General features: G+C 42.6%; 1 protein-coding gene across 1 annotated transcript; it reads right to left on the bottom strand.

The window, feature by feature from the left end:
• Positions 1–14,724: 14,724 nt before the first annotated feature.
• nt5dc2 (5'-nucleotidase domain containing 2) lies at positions 14,725–23,275 on the bottom strand. The gene is made up of 14 exons (XM_079273336.1): positions 22,873–23,275; positions 21,687–21,871; positions 21,520–21,594; positions 21,358–21,413; positions 21,154–21,247; positions 20,249–20,377; positions 19,453–19,513; positions 19,248–19,350; positions 19,044–19,145; positions 18,877–18,958; positions 18,615–18,701; positions 17,816–17,956; positions 17,536–17,600; positions 14,725–17,121 (listed from the first exon to the last, which is right to left on the bottom strand). Exons 1-14 carry the CDS (start codon positions 23,213–23,215, stop codon positions 16,860–16,862), a joined length of 1,785 nt encoding a protein of 594 aa, XP_079129462.1. The 5' UTR covers positions 23,216–23,275; the 3' UTR covers positions 14,725–16,859.
• Positions 23,276–24,246: the final 971 nt, after the last annotated feature.

Below are 24,246 nucleotides of genomic sequence, written 5' to 3'. Positions count from 1 at the left end.
TACCGGCAACAACAAAGTGGACATTTTGTACTGATAACTGTTGAACTATGACCAAGCCAATGACTCATGGCTGCGGGTATCTTGTGATAGCTGGTGCTGGTGGTGACACAGGGAAAAGGGAATGTTTAGTATGTCTGTCAGGGCTCCTGCAGCTGCCTGCGTTGCAGTAAATTCACCCCTCAGACATTCAAAGGATGATACACCACCAAACAACACAAAGGCAATACATGATCCCGGAGCTGTTAGGTAGATTTCACGTTGTTTTCTTCCCTTGCTGCTGACCCGATCTCCTATGACAATATATATATATATATATATATATATATATATATATATATATATATATATATATATATATATATATATATATATATTCGGCTTCATCCCTCATGCCGAAGCTACTGACTGCTGTCCACCCCTGTGTTTCCTAAAGCCACGCTTGCTGTATCAGAAATAAGACTGAGTGGCATGTTAGCTTTGGGAGACTGTGCTCTGAGCTAGGTGATAGCGAAAGAAAGCTAACATACTCCCGTGCCATGCTGCAGCGCTCCAGAGAGCAAGGATTTAGACTTAACCCAGAGAAGAGCACAATCTGTGGCAACGAGATCAACTATTTTGGGCACCGTATCACTAAAGACGTAATCAAGCCTGATCCAGCCAAGATTTCAGCCGTGAGAGCCACGGAGCCACCCAAAGACCAAAGTGAGCTAGAAACAATCCATGGCATGGTTAGCTATATCTCGAAGTTTCCTCTCAACGCACCTATGCATCACCTGTTAAAAGAGTCTAGTGAGTTCATATGAGATGCACAACATGACGAAGCATTCAAAAAACATTAAAGAGATAATCCCACGAGAGGTCCAGTCCTCACATATTTTGACCCCAGCAAAGAGTTTATGCTACAAGTTGACTACTTGAGATCATTATGCAAAAAACACTGTCAGCAGCGCCTCCAGATGATACTTCAACTACAGAGGTACTTCAACTACCATCCACAGATCAGGCAAAGGCCTTTCTGTTGCAGGTACTCTCTCCAGGAAGTCACTGTCTGTCTAGGCCGACAGCCTCAGAGCAGGCATGGACATGCAGGTACACACAGTGTACAGCATCTTACCTGTCAGTGACACCAAGCTGAAAGAGACACACAGCAGCTCATGTTACTGAGAAAGATGATCAAGGAAGGATGTCTTGAGAAGAAAAGAATGTGCCCTTAGACCATAGCAAAATACTGGATCTATCAAGATGAATTTTCACAGATGAATGACATCATTTTCAAGGGTGAGAAAATCCTCATCCATACCTCACTGTTGGCAGAGATGTCGCCCTGAATACATGCAGGTCACATTGGCAAGGAAAGAGCATAATACAGAGCCCGTGAAATCCTATTTTGGCGCAGAAAGAACACGCAGATCGAGAAGGTGGTCGTAAAGGGCCCCACCTTTTTCGAACACATGCCTTTGAACGATAAGGAGCCCATGATGAGCAAGACAGGCCACGGCGAGCAGATACTGACAAAACAAGACAACAATGGTGTTGCAATATACAGCTGTTGATGATTGTGATGTTTCGAAAATGAAATATTGATATCATGCTAATAACACACATGATGATATTGTGTAAATCTCTGTCCCCTGCTCCTCAAAAAAGATATTGTGACATATTGTGATATTGGTTCTATCCCAAAAGTTGAAGAAAGAAATGCTTGCACTTCTTCTTTTGTTGTGAGAAATTCCCAAAAAGATAAATGAAAGCTAAAGGCTTCCTCCTTCTCAGGAAACTGTGTAAGTGAGAGGAAACAGGCCCTGTGGGGTTTGGTTGTTCACTGTACTGTGGAGTCACGAATCAACAGACTGGTGTTGTTACAGTAGGACGTCGCCCGATCCCCTCAGTGCAGAAGATCGCTCGTCATGTTCAACCCCAGGTCTCCACGTGACCACCAGTCTACCACCAGTGTTGATTTCACTGAGCCTGGCAGACACGTGTGTGTGCGTGCAGATAAATCAGACCTCCGTCTTAAGTGAAATGCATACTGGTCCTTGCATACTGGTAGAAAAGCCATAATACTTATGGGCTGTCGGCTCTGCTCTTGAGAAGCGGAGAGGAAAGCTGTAATAACGTTCTCTAAATCTCATCCTTTGCTGCTCACCCATTCTCAGGTTTCTTGGAGTTCCCATAAAATGAAATCAACCAGGGTGTGTCGAGATTATTAGATAAAGGCTCCAAACTGAAATACCAAAACCAATACAGGAAATTGATCATATTACGTACCCTCAGCTATAAAACGAGATACCCATGAACTGAGACCTCATATTAACATGCTGGGGTAGATAAAGCAAAATTTGTCCAAGAATGTGAAAATGAAGAGGCTCTGTAAGCTGCTAATACATACACTCAAATATTGAACATTTCTGACATCTTGCTACAAGCAATAGAAAGGCTATGGAAGCTGCCTGATGACAGAAAATAAGGTTGTTTTCAGATAAGGGACAAGAAAACTGAAAGACTTTGTACATCTAATAATAATTACAATGTCAGCCTATTCTTTTTCACTCAAAAGAGTCGCTCAATAAATCTGTCATATTTCCGACAATCATTCAATTACCAATTTTCCAATCATATTGCAACTTTACTCATCACAGAGAGACATAGAGACCGATAGAAAGAGACAAAGGAGCAGAGCTGAAAACAGAGACCGGGGGAGCGGACAAAAGCTATCAAAGATGCGCCTGCACCAATGCATCTGTGGGCTATGAGTCACATTTGCACATTCAAATTTCACAGTGAAAACAGTTTGTGTAGCCTAGTTTTGATTGACAGAAAGACGAGATGAACCAGCGCAGTTTAGGAATTACAGCTCAGGAGGTTGTGGCCAAAATACTGACAACTGTTTTTCATGCTCTCAACTAAGTAACAACCACCAAATATCAGCGAGGGATGGGACGGCTCAAGGCGGGCCCAAGAAACCCTCGGCCATCACCGTGTCAGCTAGTTCATTTAACTTAATCTGACTTTAAGCGCAACTCCAAATTTCCTAATTTCTTCCCTGCTAAACTTTTAAACATTTTCTTCACTTCAGGAATTAGCTGAGGCTTGCGGTATATATCAACTCAGCAACACTGCTCATGGCAAGTAGGTCACCAGACTGGGTTGAGGAGTCAGCCCGGAGTAAATCCAGCTTAAAGCAAACACGTTTGTTGTTATTCCACTTTGGAGATGCTCGCTGTTTGTCAAGCTTTTGTCTGACAGGAAAGACGCTTAAAGTAATAACCCTTTGACAGTAATACTTATCAAGAAAGAGTTTTAACACCCAAGAATAAACCTTTTCAGTATAGACTGATGTTGTGAAACTATTGCTATAACATGATCCCAGTGAACGTTAGAGTTACTACAGTAGCAGCTCTGTGAGGCTTGAGGCAGAGAAATGCTAACATGTTCACAGTCACAATAATTACATGCTGATGTTTTGTAGCTATGATGTTTACCATGTTCACCATCTTAGTTTAGCATACTAGCATTTTAGCATGCTAACATTTGCTAATTAGCACTGAACAGAATGTACAATTGAGCCTGCATGGGAATTAGTTTTGCAGGTATTTGGTCATTAATCAAAGTATTGGAGAAAATGCAATTGTACCTGATGATGACTCTGCACAAGTAGTTACAGGATCATCAAAGCAATTCAAATTCAACCTGAGCGACCTTGAATGTGTCAACAAAATATCATGGCAATCCATCCAACTGTTATCGTTGTTTTTAAAATATTTCACAAAAAAACAAAAATGAATGGGGGTCACCAGTGTCAGTAAGATTCCTCCTCTGGGGACCATAAATGTCTGGGCAAAATTTTATGAGAATCCATCAAATAGTTGTTTAGACTTTTTAGTCTGGACCAAAGTGGTGGACCAACCGACAGGCCGACATTTATTCAGCAAAAACAAGACAGCTGGATGCCTGGATGAATACAGCACGTGAGCCTATTCAGTCTACTTTGAATGAGGTATTTCTCAAATTCACACCTACATACAGGAAACACATATTCTAGTATCAGACTTAGCCATTATGCTTCAGGACAATAACTGGATACTGTCAAAAATAGATACACGGAGAGACACAAAAGGTTTGGAGTAATTCTGAACAATATCTTTATACATAACGCTCAGGGTAGTAACAAGAAGCATTGTCAAACACCACATGACCAGATCTAGACTGGATACTGTATCTCGACCCAGCGTACTGAATGTATCCATTGACAGAAAAATGAGCGTAAAGTGGTTCAGTGTCCTCATTTAGCTACAGTACAGTGGGACGCAGTGTGTATGAAAACACACACACACACATGCTGGTACCACAGCTAAGCTTACTGCTAGTAGGCACTGCGATGTCTATCACATCCACCAAACAACAATCACGTGTTTTCTGTTGTGATGATTAGTATGAGTATATTTTATCAGTTTCATTTTAATGTTATTTTATGTTAATGTCTGGACCCCAAGAACACAAGCTTTCTTTTTATACTGTAATGTTTTGTCGCCCCTAACTTAGGAGTTTGTTTGGAACTTTCACTCCTTGTTTCCTATTGATACATTTTTCCCAGGTCAGATCATTTGTTTTATTGCTCTCCTAATGAAGTCCTTTACTGTGTTAAGATACAGTTTAAGGAAAGTAATTCAAAATTCAGAGTATAACTATTGCCTCCAAACAGCTCTCAACCTGACGACAGCTGAGCCAGCGGCTTGCAGCTAACAGCGCTAACAGCGCTAACGGTGGAAGCAACAGTGACAGTGCTGACAAAGCTAACAGTGTTTCCCTGTTATCAGCAGTAAATGCCGTACGAGTGCAGTGCGGAGCGGCGGCTGTGATCTATTGTTGCCACTGTTAGGCTGTTGACTCCATGTGACCTGTTTTGTCTGATAAAATCTGGTGTACATCAAGATATATTTTTGGCAAATTGTTTCTGAAGAGAGAATGAAATGAAAAATATGCAACTACTGGTGAATTTGTTTGATGAAGAGGTGCAGAAAATAGAATTAATTGCCATTAAAAAATAAAAACCTTTAAATCTTATCACCCATGCAAACCAACTTGATCTCATGTGAAGGCATACAATTTTAAAGGATATTTCGCATGTCATATCATGCATTTTTAGATTTTCGTGTGTCATTTAACGCCGTTCTCATTACCAACTCGTCATATGCGGACGCACAGTCACAGTTTGTGTTGAATGTTGAGAATTAAAACAAAACTACTTGGTCAGGTTTAGGAAATGATCATGGTTTGGGTTAAAATAAGGATGCTTATTACACAAATCAAGTTTTGATGTAAGTTAGGTATTTAACGTAGATAAGTCAACGGCTGACTTCTGGTTTCACACAGGTCTGGCATGACTGCAGCAACACACCTTTTTGGAGCAGGCCAATCTGAATGCATGGGGGCACAGTGGGACTTACAAAAATACAAGAATATCATATAAATGGTTTCATTCTTATCAGATCAAAAATAATGTGACAATTGGTAGCCCTGTGAGCATTAGATAATTAACTGCAGCTCACCCAGTGCCTTTCCACCCCATTCTTCTCCGTGGATGGCTTGCCATTGTGAATATAAATGTGAATGTCAAAGTAGATTTCCAAGGTGGACCAACAGGGTAGGCAATGAAGAGCCCTCTGGTTGCTCCACATCCCCTGTTTGTTTTACCACTGCCCTTGGTAAGGTACTTGAGTGGCCTCCTGTTCTCAAGGAGCTCTGCGCTGAGGTCTAATCATCTTTTGTCATGCAAACAGTTGCTGCTGCCAAACAAATATGCCCTCTCTCTTTTGTCTCGCTGTTGTCCGTGGCACAATACTTAACACAATAAGCCTCAGACACGAGATAATCAAAAATCAAACCGAGATAGAAGCCTCTTGTTTTTTCCATCAGCACTGAACAAAGGTTTTCATCACAGGAAAAATGCTTGGCTGGTTGTTGGAGCCACAAACTGGTGAGATAAATCTTGAACATGTTCACCCAATGCTATCATAAAACGGTTGAACACTTGAAAACACGCTGAAGAGTTTGTTGTCTTGTTACACTGAAGATATGACATTCCTAACTCAGCTGACCAGAGAATGTGAATTCAGGCTTGCTCCGATTTCAAAACAATGTGAGACTTTCCACTCGGTTGATTTTCAACAGGATTGACACACATTCTTCCAATGTTTCTATGTGACACTAACACAGGCCTTTGTTAATTTCATGAGAGAGACTGACTGTCAGACAGAGCTGACTGTAGACAAACAAATGCATACTGTATAGAAGCTACAGGGGACCTCATGTGACATAGAACAGGCATGTAAGAGCAAATCCAAAGGATAAACAAAATAAAAGGATATGAAAGCTCAGTTTTGCAACATCATGGTCACACTTGACTGAGGAATGTTTCAAATGACAGTATCCTGTAAAAAAAGAAGTCCTGTATTTAAAAAAAACAGGACAGGGCTATGACCGACCCAAAGTCAAACAAAAACCTAACACGTAACTACTCAAATTAAGTGGCAGCTCCATTAATATTTGATGCCAAAATGATTGAGCATGCTGCGCCAGAGAAAGAGAGAGAACAGGGGGGCTGCGTTTCCTTCAGTGAATACCAATGGGATGCAGGGGGCAGAGTGTATTACAGACCACTCACTGATGTCAGCAGTCAGACTGACCTATCGAAATGCCAAGTCATTCAAGGCTGCTGCCTTACAGAAAACAGAACAGCAAGTCTTTCTGCTTCATATATGCTGTGCACTGGCTGAAGGACTCTCTGGAGTACACAAGCAAATGATTGGAATGAATCAATTAGAAGAGTACCAATTGAAATGCCACTACGGGGCGTCTAATGGAGTAGACAGGTCCCAGCACTTAACGATAAAGGAAAGAATGATGTAAGTGCTGTGACCTTTGAGTTGCTGATACTTGTGGCTACCATGTTTTCCACTGTCTCAAGCTCAGAGCGCTCTGCTCTTTAACAGAGGTGGGGCAGTTAACCAAACGTATATTTTCCAAGACAACCAGTGAGTCTTTGTGCTTGATGTCTTTTATCTTGTCAAAGCAAGAAAAAACACTTCCCACAAAGCATGAAGCTCAGCTTTGTGTCGCTTGTCCAAGAAAGTTTTCTGCTGCGGCGTTTGTTTCACCTTATTGTGGAGCGCCAAGCAATAATGGGCTCATTACGGACTCCTTCAGGGCCAGGGCTGGTGAACACTCACTGCTGCTTCATGGTTGGCGGGAACAACGGTTCCCCCCCCCCCACACCCAACAAGGGGCAACGATGATTGTATTCCTTCTTTCTATACTTGAAACAAACTTCGACAAGCAACACAAAGGTAAGATGTATGCTTTATCAGAAATGCTTTATCAGAAACTCATGGCCGCTGACTCAAGTTGACTCTCAACTAGCTGAAGACAATGAATTGCAAGAGTATCAATTAAAAACTGTCTACATTTTCCACATGATTAGTACCCAATTATATGGTTCTTTCCAGGAAACCTTCTAGGAAATGATGACCAAAACAAGTGGCCTGTAAAACAATTCATCTGCCAGCGCTTTCTACCTTCTACCTCGTTTGTATTGGTGTCTTTATTAGTGAGGCCACCTTCAACACATGCTTACACAATAATATAGATGGACACAAACCTTATCCGTGACTAAAGGCAGTCAGGCATGCAGTTGCATTGAGGCACCTGTTGCTGACTCTGCGTCTACTGTCCAGTACCCTGTAACGTCTGAAGTGGGTTTCGTAAAAACACTGGGGACATAAGTGCCGACTGACAACATACAAATCACATCCATCCCACCTTCAGCTCTGTTGGGACTTTTACTTTTCTCTCTGTTGTTTTTTACTTTTCTCTCTGTTGTTTTTTTGCTTCTACAGCTGACGCCTCACCATCACTGCACAGAATACAACCCGGAACTTCAAACAGAAACATCTGTATCATTAGGTCCAATCTATGACAGAAAGACCCAAAACCGAGAACAGACATACTTCAGACAGAAGCTGATATCATCAACACGATGACATTCAAGTGGAAACGGATCACAAATACAGACAATGAACCTGCACAGTCATCAAATGGGGAGACAGATACATTGACACACACACACAATCACACCAATGAGAACTGTGTGTTGTGGAGCGGTTCAGTCAATTATAAGGATGTTCATTCTCACCCTCCATAGGCTCCAAAAGTGAAACTCCTCTTTCTCTGCGGCATGCCGGCTGACGGAGAGCAGCGAGTCTGTCAACTCACTGCTGAATGGAGCCAGCACTGGTGTCACTTGCGCTGACTGAGCATGTGTGAGCATGCGTGTGTGTGTGTGTGTGTGTGTATGTGTGTGTTTGTATGCTTTGCCTTGCCGTCTGAGTTCCACTCCCGCAGCGTCGGCTAACGTGCCCTGCCTCTTCCTTGCACACACGCCTCCTTCGCGAGCAGGGGGAGAAGAGGATGAGGGAGGAAGGGGGGGGGGGGGGTGCTGCTGACCATGCCAGTCTCCCAGGGAACCAGGAGTGTAGTGGCAGCCTTTCTAACATACAGGCTACATCTTCTCTCTGTCTCATGCATCAAGATCACAGGGAACACAATGGCAGGTTGTTGTTGTTTTGTATCCCAACATGTACTGTAATCCCTACAGCAGAGGCACAGGTGACAAAAATATTGGTTACCTGGATTATTGTTTTTAAAACGGCTACAAACTAAACATGGGAGGAGTACTTGGCATTGTGCGAGATTGCTTAGAACAAGTCTTGCAACACTGCCTATCCCTGTCTGGAGGACAGCTGGTTAAACAGGGTGGCGACAAACAGATCATCATTCTTCACAAATCTCCTCATCGTAAATCCTCGCCCCATGCTCGACTCCTGCATACTGTCGGTGATGATGACCTTTGGGAACAACCTCACCGAGCCAGGACCTTAATCTCCCCGAGGATCAATGATGTCTTCATCCCATTAACAGCAATGCACTGGAAGTGACTGAGCACTTAATTAATCAATGCACCCACCAAACAAGCACAGTCACACTGACAGTGAATTACATCATCTCCCCACAATTACATCATCCCTTTCCCCTGAGACTGCAGTTTTCTAAAAATATTTCAACACAGCGTCATAGTACTTGGCTGACTTTGTTGTCTCTTGGCCATGTGGATCTCATCAGACAGATCTTTGGCTGAAAGAGGCTTCATTTATCGCAGCGATCATTGATTTGACATTCTTGACGAGTTGTGCAAGTGGGTCCACAGATGCTATTGTCAGTCGGTCCACCATATTTGAAAAAATGTCTACACTATTGTGGGGATTGCCATGAAGTAGAGTACAGACATTCATGGTTTCTAGAGGATGAAGCCAACTGAATTTGACAATCCCTGACTTTTCCTCTAATGACATGACATCACACAGTATTAAGAGTTGTTTGTGACTGTGTTTTAAAAAGGAGAAATATTCGGTTTCTTATCCAACACTGTCAGCTCAGTTACTTTTGATCAGCTGCAACAGTCAAAAAACACTTGCTTGATTCCAACAGACACCCAGCTGCTGTTTCCATGCTTGGCACTGCCACTCCCCAACTTTCAGGACCACTCTATTGATTTGGCGCTTCACTCTTGGTGCTACCTTCAGTCATGTCTGCTTTCCTGACAATTCAATTAACTAAAGCAGCTGTGGCGTGCGAGGCATCTGAATGGGTGCAGCCGAGACAGGCCGAGGCTTTTAATCACATCACGTCGGGAACAAAGCCCAGTCCTCCGAGCTCCCAGCTCTGGCTCCTTTTTTGTCTTAAAGGAAGTGGACGGGCAGGAAGACCCTCGAGAGGACAAAAGAAATGGAGATCCCTCCCAGATATCCATGTCGTCAAAACTCACAGAAACTACCGACACTGCAACACCAACAAAACACCGACCCAGACAAAAAGAAAACACGATATTGCTATGCCAGCAATCAACACTGATACATGCCATCATTGCTACAGGTGTGAACACATGCGGGACGTCTCCTCCCACTTGAATCTGTCAATGGGAAGCTAATGTCCCATGAACTCCAGTGTGGAAAGGGCAGCCGTGGAAGCAGAGTGTGATATTCAAGGAGTGAGGAGTGGACAGAGCCGAGGCAAAGTCCATTCATTCACCCTCAGCTCGGGTTTCACGGGGCAGGAAATTTGCTCCTGCGGAATAAATGAGCATTGTGCCAAAGAGAAGCAGATGTTGATTAAACTGGCAACTTGTGCAAAGGCCTTTGTTAAGGATGTGCATCGTAATTTGTCATTCAGTTTCTTTTAGAAAGAAATCTAGTTTTCTATATGTCAGAGGTTCAATGTGAACAAACATCAATCAAATACAAAGCAACGGGCGGTTCAGGGCGAAGAATAGCTGCTGTATTCCTGTAGCAAGCAATACAACATTTAAGCTTTGTTTATTCTCATTAATATTAGATGTTTCTCTGTAACGTAATAGTCGTGTATTATAATTTGGCCTTTCTTTATAGTTTCAAAGCGGGGCAAAACATATTAATTAAGTTGTATTTATAAAGCACTTGTCAAAGCTGAGCCCACGAGCCAGTCAAACAATCTTTGTTTTCAACCTGTTGTCTGGAACAGAAGCGCTAAAATGGAGGAATTGAGAGCCAGCTGAGGACAGGGTGTTACCGAGCCCCAAATCATAATCAATATCACGTTAAAGGCCCTCAAAATGAGCGGTGGTGTCCTACATAAACACAATGTCCTGTGTTATATCTCAGAGCAGAAGAGCTTTGCCAAAAATTGCAACCAGGTTTTCAGAGTGGTGTGGCTCTGTTTGTTTGAGGATGTGCTCATGCTAATACTTCTTCAGCAGTGAGAAATAATTCCTTCTTCCTCTCACAAGATGCCTTGTCACTGCTGGCAGAGCCAAATCTAACTGTATCATTTGCTATAAATGGTCTGTTCCTTGACAAAAATGCCTCTGACTAAACTTCAAAAATGAATGTTCCTTCAGGCTCAGACCACTATAAAAAAACACCCACAATTATTTTGACCTTGTCGAGGTTAGTTATCAATATTCAGGGTGAGGGGGCCGAATAGTCTATGTTTTTGTTTTTGTTTGGAGAGGACCTCTACTGCTGAGCTGGTGAACAGCCCCTTAAAGAACCAATTAATCATTCCACAATATTTAAACTGTACCGGCACGAACACGCTGACTGTGGCCAGTGTATATATTCTAAATATTTTCCAGATTCTTGGCTGAACAAGGACTACACATACACTTGGATATTTGGAAAGGGTGAGTTTGCGGAAGGTGTGCCACACAAATATTTGAAGGGATCGAATATTGAAAGGGGAATTGTGCTTTGGGGCACTTGGAAACGTTTTCATCACACTTTAAAAAGGTCAGTAGGTGCTGGAAGAGTGCATCGCTGCAGCCAAGGCAGATGTCATTTTGTAAAGCTGAAGCTACGTGTTCGTTCTGGACGATTCAAATGAAGTCATATTGAACAAGGGACGCTCTCTTACTTCACTCGACTTAACTGTATCGTCACTTCAAAGGAACTGAAAGGATATTTGATGTTATATTTGCTTAGTAATTCAGCCCTCCTTCTCACTTCTTCAGTTCATGTAGAATTTACACCAGTTTCTCATCAGCTGCGGGATTTGTATACTTGGAGAGTAGACTCCTCTAGCAGACGCCTGGAAAGAACACAGTTGAAAAGAAGTTACAGTACTTCTTTTAGAAATAACATTAGAAATAACCATGAAGAAATAAAAAGAGAAAAAGCCTCTTTTCTTCAACAAACGCTCAAAGACCTGAAGAACGTTCAGGTCTGACTGGGAGCAGTGGAGAGAGCCTATTGAACCATCCTCCTCCCGGTGAGGTCGCGAGCCCCTCGGGCCCCTGGGAGCCGCTAGAAACAGCCTCACGCAAGCTCACTGTGGCCTTTCACAGCTTCTCATTAGAGGGACAGGATATCATACCAAGAGAAGAGGTGTTGTTGCACTGTCCTCCTATCGAAGGAGCCCTATCCCGCTGTACGGTCCTCTCTGTTGAAGTTTGAATGCAATTAAGTTCCCCATGTTGTTCCCATTCTTCTCATTTATTTGGTGAGAGGCTATGTGACAAGAGAGTGATTACGCAGGGTTTTATTTTCATCAATTTGCCTCATTTTTGAATTACAACTGGCATCATTTAGAATTTTGACCAATAATCAGCCTCGAAATCAATGACTCCAGCAGTTCTTCTTTTTCAGACAATGAGGATGCGATGCAGGATGAGGGTAACAGCTACGGGGACGTGTTGCCCATTGATCTTTGTTTCAGTTATAATAGCTCCTCAGTGCCATGCTATCTCTCCGCTGTGTCTCAGGCAGCTCGGTGATGGATGTGTTCTCAGCGACTGAGAAGGACTTTGCCTTCCTGCCAGGTGATCAATAGATGACTCCACAGCAGAGACGCACTCAGCTGCCCAAAAGCCCAAAAGCTCATTTAAATCCCTTTGCTGTCAACTGGTGGACATAGTACATCTGATGGCTTTTATTTCCACTGACCACTACTAATGGGAAATGCAGGGTAACGGCGCCCTCTCCTGGACACTGTGATGTAAATCATATTTTATTATGTCATATATTCTACTGGTCAGGTACAACATGTACTCAAGGACAAATCTGTCCTCTTGTCTCGTAATTTGCTGAACAATTTAAGCACACAAGAAAAGTAAGGACAGCTGAACTTTGTATTAAGTTCGTATTTTAATCTATTTAGTTTGTTAAAAATGACAATTAGGTGGGATGTTGACAACAGAATTCAAATTTGATAAATTGCTCTTTACAATAAGCTTCTGATGCAAATATTTAGTTTTTTGGACATTATCCTGTTCACGGTGTAACAACATTTTTTTTGTTATTTAGTAGTTGCAGATGTAGTATTTTAAGGTTTATATTAGCTGGCACTGCACATCATTTGTTTGCTCTTGAAGATTGTGTTCTGGTATACATTTTTAAAGCAAACATGGTTATATTTCTAAGTGCATTATTGTCACAGAACATGCTTATTTAAATGGGAACAGCAGGTGTCTTCGAAAATAGAGGAAAAGTTCTGAATCAGATTGAGTGTGGTCCCCTCCACTCCCCTGTATCTATTCTCCATCTATCCGTCATACAGCTCAGTGGTGCAGAGAACAAGCCACAGGAAATCATTAAAGACAGGAGTAGCACGTTATTAATAAGGCTGACATCAAAGTGTGTGGCTGTGAGGTGCAGCACCGAGTAAACCAATTCAAATAAAACTCAGTGATGAAGCAGATGCACTCTGGTAGGTATTGAAACGCCTGAATGGGCAACGGTACAAAGGCAACTTGTGATGAACACCGAGAATAAACATAGAAGCTTCACATATACAGAGAGTGGGTGACTCATTCAAAGCCCATCAAAGAGACGGTACACTTTCCACCTAATAAGCTGTTTGCAGTGGTCCAGCTGATGTCCTCCTCCGAGCAGAGAATGCACACAAATACAGTTTGCAGATGAATAATTCAACAGGGCGGAAAACGATGCATCCAATTAAAAAAAAAAAAAGACCTTTAAGTATCAACATGAGGCTTCACATATTGTTGGTTTGGCACTATAAGAAAGTCACAGTGGGTTTTAATACAGGAGAGAATGAGATGAAGGGGGACATTATTGTTTTAAAAAAACGAAATAATGAGCAGAATCTAATTGCTAATAAAATATCAGTGCTGTCCAATCATTCTCTCTCTCTTTTGCCAACAGTCACTTTTTCTCCAGCTTCGCGGCGCCTTCATTCAATGCGGCTTCTCGTCTCCGGCCCCCCGGCTGTGTTAATTACAGCATATAGGCTTGTATTTCACAAAAGGGTTCAAAAACATAATAGACATCAAACCATAGCATGAGAGGTGCATCTTCACAGACCTGCGTGGTTGATGCAGAGCCGAGGGGAAATCCTGCGTGCATGATGCCGAAAGAGCATCTCAGGAGCAGCCGATGGCCTCACATAAACCAGCATATAAATAATCCATGTGAAATCTGGAAACGCTTGTGTGGAAACTGGGTGAAGCTCTGAGGCTTCCCCTGGTTCCTTGAACATACTCTTGAGTGGAGAAACTGCACAGTTATTCACACCTTTAATTGGCTATTGAGGTGAATAAAAATCAGCTAAAAGGGCCAAGTCATAGGAATAAAAGAAATGGATGAAACAGATGGGGCAATAGAGGATATCTGGCACATAATTATCCTGGATATAAGGACAGTCAAAAGCACACTGCCAAGAGTCCAGATAGATTAGCAAATAAAAAGCCGAATCACCTCAACTTTAAGGTCACTTCTGAAGCAAAGAGGCTTCCAGTGTTGTTACGTTATAAAGACAATTGTTCTTGTCTGTTAGTTTTAACCGACACTCAGTTGAGTTGGTGTCGCTTGGGGATGAATGATACAAGTCTGAAATGAGAATAATCATCCGTAGGTGTGGAGTTAGAAAGAAGTGAGTTTACCAGACCTCTGTACCACATGCCTCATCTCTGGGCTGCTATAGCTACGAGCATAACACACCTGAATCCCAGTGGAAGAGTTGCATTGTGGGCAATGTAGGCACCATGTTTTGCATGGGGAAATAGATGGTATCTCTGGTTCTGCTGAATCAGTTTTGATACTTCTTTTTTAAACTGTCCATCGTGAATCCGACAACAGGAGCGTAATGCTAAATGTTGTCTTAAATATGATTTGACATGCACACAAATAATTGCCATTCAAACACTTTATTACCATCAGAGTAGTATTAAAGCATTTGGCATGTGGTGCATTATAAACTATAATGTGACTAAATGGGATTTGATTGAATTGCAGTTGTCATTGTTGTAATGAGATATCACACAATATTTAACCTTCCAATGTAATATTCATAAATCTCATAACTAAATCCCCTTATGAGAACTGATTAACCACCGTTCATGTAAATCACTTATCTCATCACAAAATAGCTGCAAAAATAATTTGGGCCAATGGTGATTCGTTTACTGCAGGGCACGAAGTAGGTCTGCACACTGTTAGGATCCAAATAAAGGAATACAGACCTCATGAACTAACAAAGATGCTGTCGTTGTACAATGATTCCGCAGCAAAACAAGACATAACAAAACAAACAATGCAAGTCTGTGTTTTCTATGCCGAGCGGTTTGTTTTAGTTTCAAATAGGATGAAGGAATATCGTCTGCAACAACAGGGAATGTTCCTACTGAGCAAAGGTCCCGTTACATTTAATAATAAAGAGGCTGCTGTGTGGAGGGATGGCTGCCAGAGCACACACGCCTCTGAGTGTGCATAGCGACAGACACGGAGGCACTCAACTGGAAGCATGAAGATATGAAGGAAGGGAGGGTTGCACATGAGAGGGAATTGGGAGATTTAGAGGTGAGGAAATGAAGGCGCGAGGGTGGATAAGGGGAAAACCGGAGGGACAGAAAGATGAAAAGGATGAGGAAATGGAACTGCAGAAGAATGGAGTGCTGCAGCAGGAGAAATCCACGATGGAGGCACTGAAGCATGAAGACTCACTGGTAAAGGAGGGACTGGTATTGGAATACTAAAATCTGTGTCATCATTTTCTGTCCGACACAAGTTTCTCTATCAGTTGGAATATACAATGTATTCGTTAAATGTATTCATACTCGCTTGTTTTTCAGTAAATTGAGGCTTTAGGCTTCCTTGCCAAACACATTAACACATTTAAAGAGGTCAGCACATCATGAAAAAAAGCTAGACCTGGCAGCCTCTGCTGCTCAGATGCAGAGGCTTACTCACTGCCATCAAATAGACTGAAACAGCAGTCAGCCTTGCAAATGCACAGATGCGCCACTAAAGTAAAAATTAAAAATAAAATATTGTCGGAAAAACACCTCTCATTCGTTTTTATGGCGTGTTTAAATTCAAAACTATGTTAAATGATCACAAGCCACCAGAATCAATATGGCCTGATACCAGTACTGGCACTGGGTATCATAGCACTTAAAACAGGATGCTGGCATCAGAGAAATTCATTTCATACTAAAATCAAAAGAAATACATCATATAACAGGAGAAATGTATTCTCAAATCTAACAAGTGAGAAAGTTAAATAAACAAACACTTTGATAACACAATCGGCATGCAGTTGTGTTATATGGTGTTTTTAAAAAGCAGTCAATCCTCAATAAAAGACGAAGCTGCAGGAACTGAAGGGCACAGCAACAGTCATAAAAAGTGGCATTTGGAAAAAAATGTCACTGGAGAAAATGTCATTACGCAAACAAAAAAAGACGGGCGTTTTGACATAGTAATTTAGAATTTATATAAAATATAGAATTGAATTTTATTTGATCAATATTGAACACTTAGGGGCTCCATATTTTGAAAATTGTATAATTTTCAGAAAATGTTTAAGATCTTTGTTTAACAGTTGTTCAAACAGTTTGACAGAGATTTGACCACATGCAAAACGCACGAGATGCATTTAATTAATTGAAAGTTAGTCTCGACTCTATGCTGTACTTATGTTCACAATAATCTTACGGTAACGTTCCTATTATGACATGCCGTTGTAACGTGGTTAATAACATTGCTTATCATTTTCATATCACTTTAATTATGGCAGCAACCAGCGTGTCCGGCAACGTTGAATCGCATGCTCTCCGGACAGCAGGTAAATCTACAGCACCCTCTCGTGAAATCATTGGAGACGTGGATCTGCGCAGTAGCTAATGCTTTGCCCTGTGAGCAGGGTGCAGTGCAGCACCTTCTCGACGAAAAAGACACCGCGTTGTAGAAAATAAATCGTAAGAAAGAAATGTCCGCCAATATCAAAAACAGTCACTGAGGGGAGCGCGGCTCTCATCGGATGCGAGACATCTCCTCCAGGTATGGAGTCTTCATGCAGCCTGTGCAAAGCTGGTCCATCCACAGAGGAGACTCGTGCTGCAGAGGGGTGCGGCGGGGGTAGAAAGTGTACTCGAGGTCATAATTCAAAAGGCAGCTGAGGGAGGCCATGTAGACGTCCGAGAAACGAGAGAGTCGTCTGGAGAAGTAAGTGGGGTTGTGACACGTTCTGAAGATGCTGCCGAACTGAGGGTTGAACACGTTCTTTGTCATCACCCTGCGACATAAAAGGTTAGGAGGCATCAGTTCATATGACCTTAAGCATGACAAAGTCAAAATACCCAATTCTGAGTGAACGGCTTGCACTCAAAGTAATTATCAAAAATTTTGAAGATACAGCTGCTCGAGGTAGAGCAACCACTTTATATAGTTAGGTAATTATTATTATTATGATATCATATTTTATATTCTCTTAATACGATAAAATCTTAATCTGCAAAGTAACTTTAGCTGTCACGTGAATGTAGTGGCGTGGAAATATAACCATAAACTGAAATAATCAAGTTAAGAGCAGCCACTCAGTCCAGCGCTTGCATAGATGCACCATGCTGTGAACTGTGTTTGATGAAAGTAGGCTCACTGGGTTCATGAGGAGGCGCATGAGATCGAGTGATGGAATAATGGCACCCACCTGAGTTCTTCTCTCTCTTTCTGCCATTTTTCAAAAACCAGCTTAGACTTTGGGTCCCGATGTGACTAAGAAAATAAAGAAAACACGATGAGCAAATCGAGGCAATTTGAGGCTTATTAAGAAACATGAGTAACTGCCAGCTGTGTAAACATCCGTCTCCCTTTAACCCGTAACACGTTTGGATCGGAGTTGGGTAACACTTGCATTTTAAGGCGTGTCAATGCTGGTATTTGGTGAGCCCCTACATAAGAAGAATGTAAAAGCTCCGTGTGCTTCTCACCTGCAGCCGTTCCATCAGGCCGGTTAAAGCCTGCAGCCAGGTGAGGCTCACTGCGTACCGGTCGGTGCACACCACTTTGGTTTCCGGCTCCAGCTCAGGTACGATGGCCGCTGTACGCCAGCCATGTCGCAACATCAGGTCCTACCGCAACAAGTGAAACTGCTTTGGTCAAACTCTGCTGCACACAGATGAACCAAATTGTGCCCTAACGTTCGCTCTCTTCAGATATAATTGATGAATTGATTGATATTTCAATGATAAATATACTTTTTTATTTTTTTCTTGTAACGTGTTCTTGTACTTTTTAAATCCATGCCATTGATTCTACATTTATAAACATATCAGACAGTCTGTACTGCCACCTGGTGTTTGGAAATGTTACACCTCCCAAATGTTACACTGGAAATGTTCAGAATTGTGCAATAGGTGGAGACAGTGGCTATCTGTGCGTGTGTGTGTGTGTGTGTGTGTGTGTGTGTGTGTGTGTGTGTGTGTGTGTGTGTGTGTGTGTGTGTGTGTGTGTGTGTGTGTGTGTGTGTGTGTGTGTGTGTGTGTGTGTGTGTGTGTGTGTGTGTGTGTGTGTGTGTGTGTGTGTGTGTGTGTGTGTGTGTGTGTTTGACAGGGCCTGGCCCTGGACCATGAATAGTGTTTAACTGCAATTTTTTCTTTTTTTTATCCTGAAAAATTATATTTCTTGAAAAACAAATCCCATCATGAAGGTAAATTCTGAAGTCATGGGACATCACAATAACAGTCAGTCATACAGAGGATCCTTAATGCAGTGTGATTTGAAACTTACAGCCAGGTCACTGTAAAGATGGTCTCCAAAGTAAAGAACCCTTGAACCTCTCCAGCCGGTCAGTCTGAGAAACTCAAACAGGTTTCCCTGAAACACAAAAGAAAACCACATGCCATTAATCTTTGGTTCATTAAGACACAGAGGATGCATTCAGTTAAACATGTAGAAACCTGAGTAGAGAGACAAATGAGCCCAATGAGTCGAGGATCAGGAACCGCTTTACTTTCAGAGGACTCAGACGGTAGCCTAAAGTTACACAGACCTGTTTGTAGATCTGTCCTTTGTCCAAACTGTTGATCTTTTCCCACTGAAGGTCTCCATTATCGTCCAAGCGCCTGAAGGGTCTGCAAGGGTAAAACATGTTGAGGACATTTCTGAACAAGACGATCGACGTTCTGTTCACCACTTTCTCCCGAAACATTTACTCACTTGATACAGTCGGTGAAGAAGTGAGGTTTGTCTGCCTGGACAATGACCACGTCGAAGAAGTCTCTCCAGTTTTTCCCCACCATGTGCGTCATTCCTTTATGCCTGCGCACAGGAAAAGAAAAAGACATTCGAATAACAGATTGCAACAGAACAGTTAATTCTGGGTCAGAGTGGACTCATAGCTGACAGATGGTGTTCACTTACACAAAGCTGAAGGGACTGTTGGTAATGAGGAACAGTTTCTTTCCATGACTGACCAACCGATGCAAAACAGCATCCGTCTCCTCTCCTCTCAGGATGTACTTATCTATGAGGAGAACGAAGACCGCACAAAACGGTCCCGTGATCTTGTTTTATGTGCAGTAATGTGCTGGCTTGATACAAACTAAGGGGAAAAAAGATATCTTACCAAAATCTTCCATGATCCATTTGTACATGTAGCCTTGCAGGTGAACCATGCCAATTGCTTCCTGAGGATTAAATGAGTGTTACAATGGCCCAGTGTATGAAAGCGATGCCGTTAATACAAGGAACTTTTATTTTGTGTTGGTTTTAAGCGGCCACTGTGGACAAAAGCAATAGTACTGGCGGAGAAGAGATGCACCGCCCTAGTCTTAGCGGGAGGAGGAGCCGCTGCCACCGGGTGCAGAGCTCTCCATCCCCATCCAATGCTGGGTCTTATCGTCGCCGGCTGGTCGCAGCCGGAGGCCCAGCTGGAGTCGGAAGGAGCTTCTGGGAAACCTGCATCATTTTGTCTGATTTCAGCAGAATCCTGACCCGGGAGGCTCCGATTAAGCATTAGGAATAACGAATCTGCTCGCTGATGGTCTCATTTGATTATGGAGGTCATTTTGATGCATTGGTATTAAATTGGGAGCGTTTCATAACCAGTTAAAAACTCTTTAAGAACCTGACATTTTGCATGTTTTTGTTTTGTTTTTAAATCAAAGGCAGCTGTTGTGCTAGCTGTACTCGCGCCCTGTAACAGGAAACCCTGGTGTCTCAGGACCAAGAGGAAAAGCAGTGATTGTTCTTTGTTCTACCCACGAGAGTCTTTCGCAAACTTCTGCTGAGCTCAGCAGATTCCTGAGCCTCCAGCTGAAGAATCACAGCGTGTGTAAACAGACAAATACAATGAGTCAGTATGCTTCTCAGCATGAGGCCACAACCTCAAACATAGGATGTAATATTCAATAAATACTGACCGAGACGTCCTTGAAGAGGTGAACGGGATCGTATTCGATGCAGTTGGCGATGAAAAAATCATTTGCTACGGCCAAGAGAGTCATCTCAGGAATGGAGAAGATGTCCATGAACTGCTTAACTTTTGGTCCCTGTGATAGAAAACACATGTTTAATTTCTTGCTATTTACTTGGGGTGCAGCAAATGTTTGTGAACTTGTAAAAATAACACTTCCTAATCACATAAGGAGCCATTTTCACTTCGACCAACAGCCGCACAGAAACTGTTGTTGATAGGAATGTTTCAAGGAGAATTAGAAGAGGGAGACTTCCCGCTGCACTTGAAGGACCCAATGGACCGAAAACTCTTCAAATTGCTCCTAATTAGCCAAAAAGTCAGGCTCACCTTTGTGACTGTCAGACTCGATGTAGAGTTCTACGTTTCATGACCGAGTGCAGTGTTGAAAAAAATCAAAACAAAAAAAAAAACCGAATGATTTTATTGGACAGAGTTCTTGCTGTCAGCTTTTCAGAGACAGGAACACGGACGATGTAACAAATGAGATTACAAAATTCAATATCACGGCTTATGCAAGAGGAAACCCTCGCCAAACCAGACGCTTAAAATATCTGTTGAAAGATTTAATCCTGAAACGCAGCCCTGATTGAGAGCGGCCCGATGAGATTATATCAGATGTGTTGAGCCTGCAAATTTAAGAAGAGCTTTCTCATCTGAGCCAAACATGTTTCACAAAGACACTGTGAAAACATCTGAATACAAAGAGCAATAACTGTAGTGCATGTCAGGCAGCTCTGTCTGCACAGTTTCAAATGATTAAAAACAATCAAAGCCAACTGAAGTACCTGATAGATGATCCAATTGTGTTCATATTACTGGTCACTATCGTAATGAAAACATCCTCCTCACCTTTCCATAGAAGCCGCTGTCCTGCTCCAGAGGGATATGGTAGGTCCCCCCGTAGAGCTGGAGGACCTCCTCGTCTGGCACTGGGCTCAGCCCCCTGGAAACACCAAACATATTAATGCAGCATAAAAACACACAACATTATCAGACAAAACAAACAGATGATGCGTTGGTTAAGATACACTCAACACAGCATCAACCTCTCACCGATACACCGTTCCTGGCTGAATGTAATGGAAGGCGTCGATCTTCATCAGAAGACCCTACAGAGGAGGGGGAGGGGGGGGGGGTCACTCTTAATTATCAGTACGGAGGAATGTACACATTTATTCCCATGCAAAAGGACATTTGTGATTTTAAAGAATGTACCTTTTGGATGTCATAGTGCAGACCCCGAACGGTGAAGTTGGGAATGTAATCGTATTTGTGGATGTCTTTAGGGTACTGTCAAGCAGGAAGACAAAGCGGATAAATGAACCTCAATCTGAAAGCAGCCGCGATGCCCGCATACTTGATGCAGCGACTGTAAAACACACCTTGAAGTGTTCGATGAGGAAGCTTTTCGCTTTGTCGTAGATCATCACGTTGAGCGCAGTCGAGTACATCGCCAGCGTGTAGTCGTAGTCAAAGCCGTAGATGTCCACCTCAGCGAGGTCGACCTCGTTGTTGGCGTAGATGGTGGAGGAGTTGAGGAGGTTGCACGCACCTGGTGGGATCAGGTCTGAGAGCAGACGGGGAAACCCTCATTTAATTAATCCACTCAAAAGTAGATCAAATCAGACAGAAATCAATGAATAAGCAGAAAAGAAGGGAACAAAACACACAAGTCACTGTTTTCATTTTGAGGAAGGGTAGGATTAGGCAATCCACGATGTCAAAATCTGGAATATTCTCTTGTATTATGAAATGAAAGCAGTAATTCCACTGCATGGTTTCAATCCAGCGAGGCTGGCGAGCTCATTGGAAGTTGCGAGCCCCAATTGATAGTTTATTAAATCAACACATGTGTTTGTTAACCCTGCAATTACTTGTCAAAATGGCTGCTGTGCAAGGAGCACAGGAACTATGCAGTCTGTCTCAACCTAAACAAGTAGGTGTGTGTAAACCTAAGGAGGTTTCTGAGAGGAACTCCCCTCTTGTGCATATTTATAACACAATGTGTAGTTAAAAAGGTAATGAACTATGAAAGTTTTTTTTATTATCTGAAATTGTTAATGCTTTTTTATGCTCTATTGTGAGCATTACACTTCATGCCAAATGTACTTCATGACACCATAAAGAAACATTGTTTTCACTGTTAGTTAAAAACAAGTGCCGACATTAAAATACCATGATGAAAATAACACACATTAGCTAATGTTTCTTCAGTTCGGTGAAGTTGAAGATATCTTTTCCCAACTTCACTGAACGCGTTTCTCGTTCGCTTACGTTAGGGGCTGTTTTTGTTTTTCTTAAGATCAAAAAGCGGAACTAATGTCACTGGCTGGTTATATTTAAAAACGGCAAAACGGATGTTTAAACTTCAAACCGCATTTGGCCTGTGAGGAACTACCAGCACGTTGTGCCATCTGTCCGATTTACGCGACAGAGGATGAAAAACAACCCCCACGCGTAAACAACATGTCTTCGCAGCGAGCCCTGGTGACGTGGGTGGCTAACCGTTGCTACTTGGGGGTATCTTGATCGGGGGGGTGGGCAACATTGGGGACCCTCTCTACTTACCGTGAACCAGCCGTTTGGTGTCATTGTACCGAGCCCACATGTAGGACGTCTGATCCACCGGAGCTGCGGTGGACGTGAACGACCGTGTTTTGACACCGGGCGCACCCACGGGCTCCTTGGGTCCCTTCTTGGAGGAGGATGGCACGTCGCCATTCGGCCTGTCGGAGTCAGAGCTGCAGCTTTGTTCTTGAGTCGTCTCACAGCCTTGCTTTCGCACTGTGTACACCCTGCATGTCGTCGAAAGTCTGTTGTACACTTTGGGGGATCGCGCTAGCGGAGGAGTCCCGTGTCCTCTGGTCCACAGTGCACGTGTCACTGCTGCTCCCACTGCCTTGAAGGACATGTTTACTGTGCACACTTGTTTACACGCGTTTAAAAGCTGCTTCCGTTGCAGGCTGGCACCGTTGGCTTTCAGTCAGTAGCAAGAAGATGAAAACAACTGCGTTATCCCGGGTAGACACGCCTCTTTCTGTAGGGGGCGGGGTCTCTAGTCCCTGCAGCCAATCATAAACAGAGTCGATTTGTTTTTCTTTTCCAAATGCATTCAGCACAGTATGGGATCTTCCCTTGTGCACTGAAGAATACCTTGTAACACGTTTTAGTCTTATTTTGGCATTTTAAGCAGTGGTGAGAGGCGAGTAAACATCACAAAACAATCTAAAGTAGAATACGAATAAGAAAATACAAGAATATAAGTTACGGTGCAGTTATTTGATTTAATAAAAGGCAGCGGCAAACAGAACAGTATGGAAGCCCATTCCTGGCATTGTGATGAAAAAATAAAGCTACTGTAAGTCATTATAATGAGAAGCCTTCTCAAAATAACGTCTTAGTATCTCATAATTATGATATATGCCTCATAATTGGTATCTCATGATTATGACTTACTATCTCATAATTAAAAGATACTCAGATAAGATACCAAGTCATGTTGAGAAAGTTTCTCATTATAATTACTTCCAGGATGTTTATTTTTGTATCATGTTTCCACAGCAGTCTTAATCTTTGATATAATAGCAGTGAGGGTTGACGCTGGCCTGCAGTTTATATGTGGTGCATACAAACTAAACGTTGCTTCCAAATGTTGAGTTCTGACTCTGGACAGACAGCAGACATGTCCCGGAGGACCTGAGAGGTCTGGAATGTTCATACTCTAAGAGCAGTGTGGAGATGGCGCATTAGGTGGAACAAGTGAAATGATCTGCAAACTCGTTGACTGAGACCCAAGGCAGGACGGGTGGAGAGGAGGAAACCTGTAAATGTTTAAATTGAAACGGGGAACTTCACCTTCCTTTACTAATGCACTCTGACCTCACGGCGTCATAGTGTGGCTAAACAGATGGAGAGAGAATGTGAGTGGCGGTGGGACGACAC

Source organism: Melanostigma gelatinosum (assembly GCF_949748355.1).
Source record: "Melanostigma gelatinosum genome assembly, chromosome: 8".
Classification (NCBI taxonomy): Eukaryota; Metazoa; Chordata; class Actinopteri; order Perciformes; family Zoarcidae; genus Melanostigma; species Melanostigma gelatinosum.
This window is presented reverse-complemented; position numbering and strand designations above follow the sequence as displayed.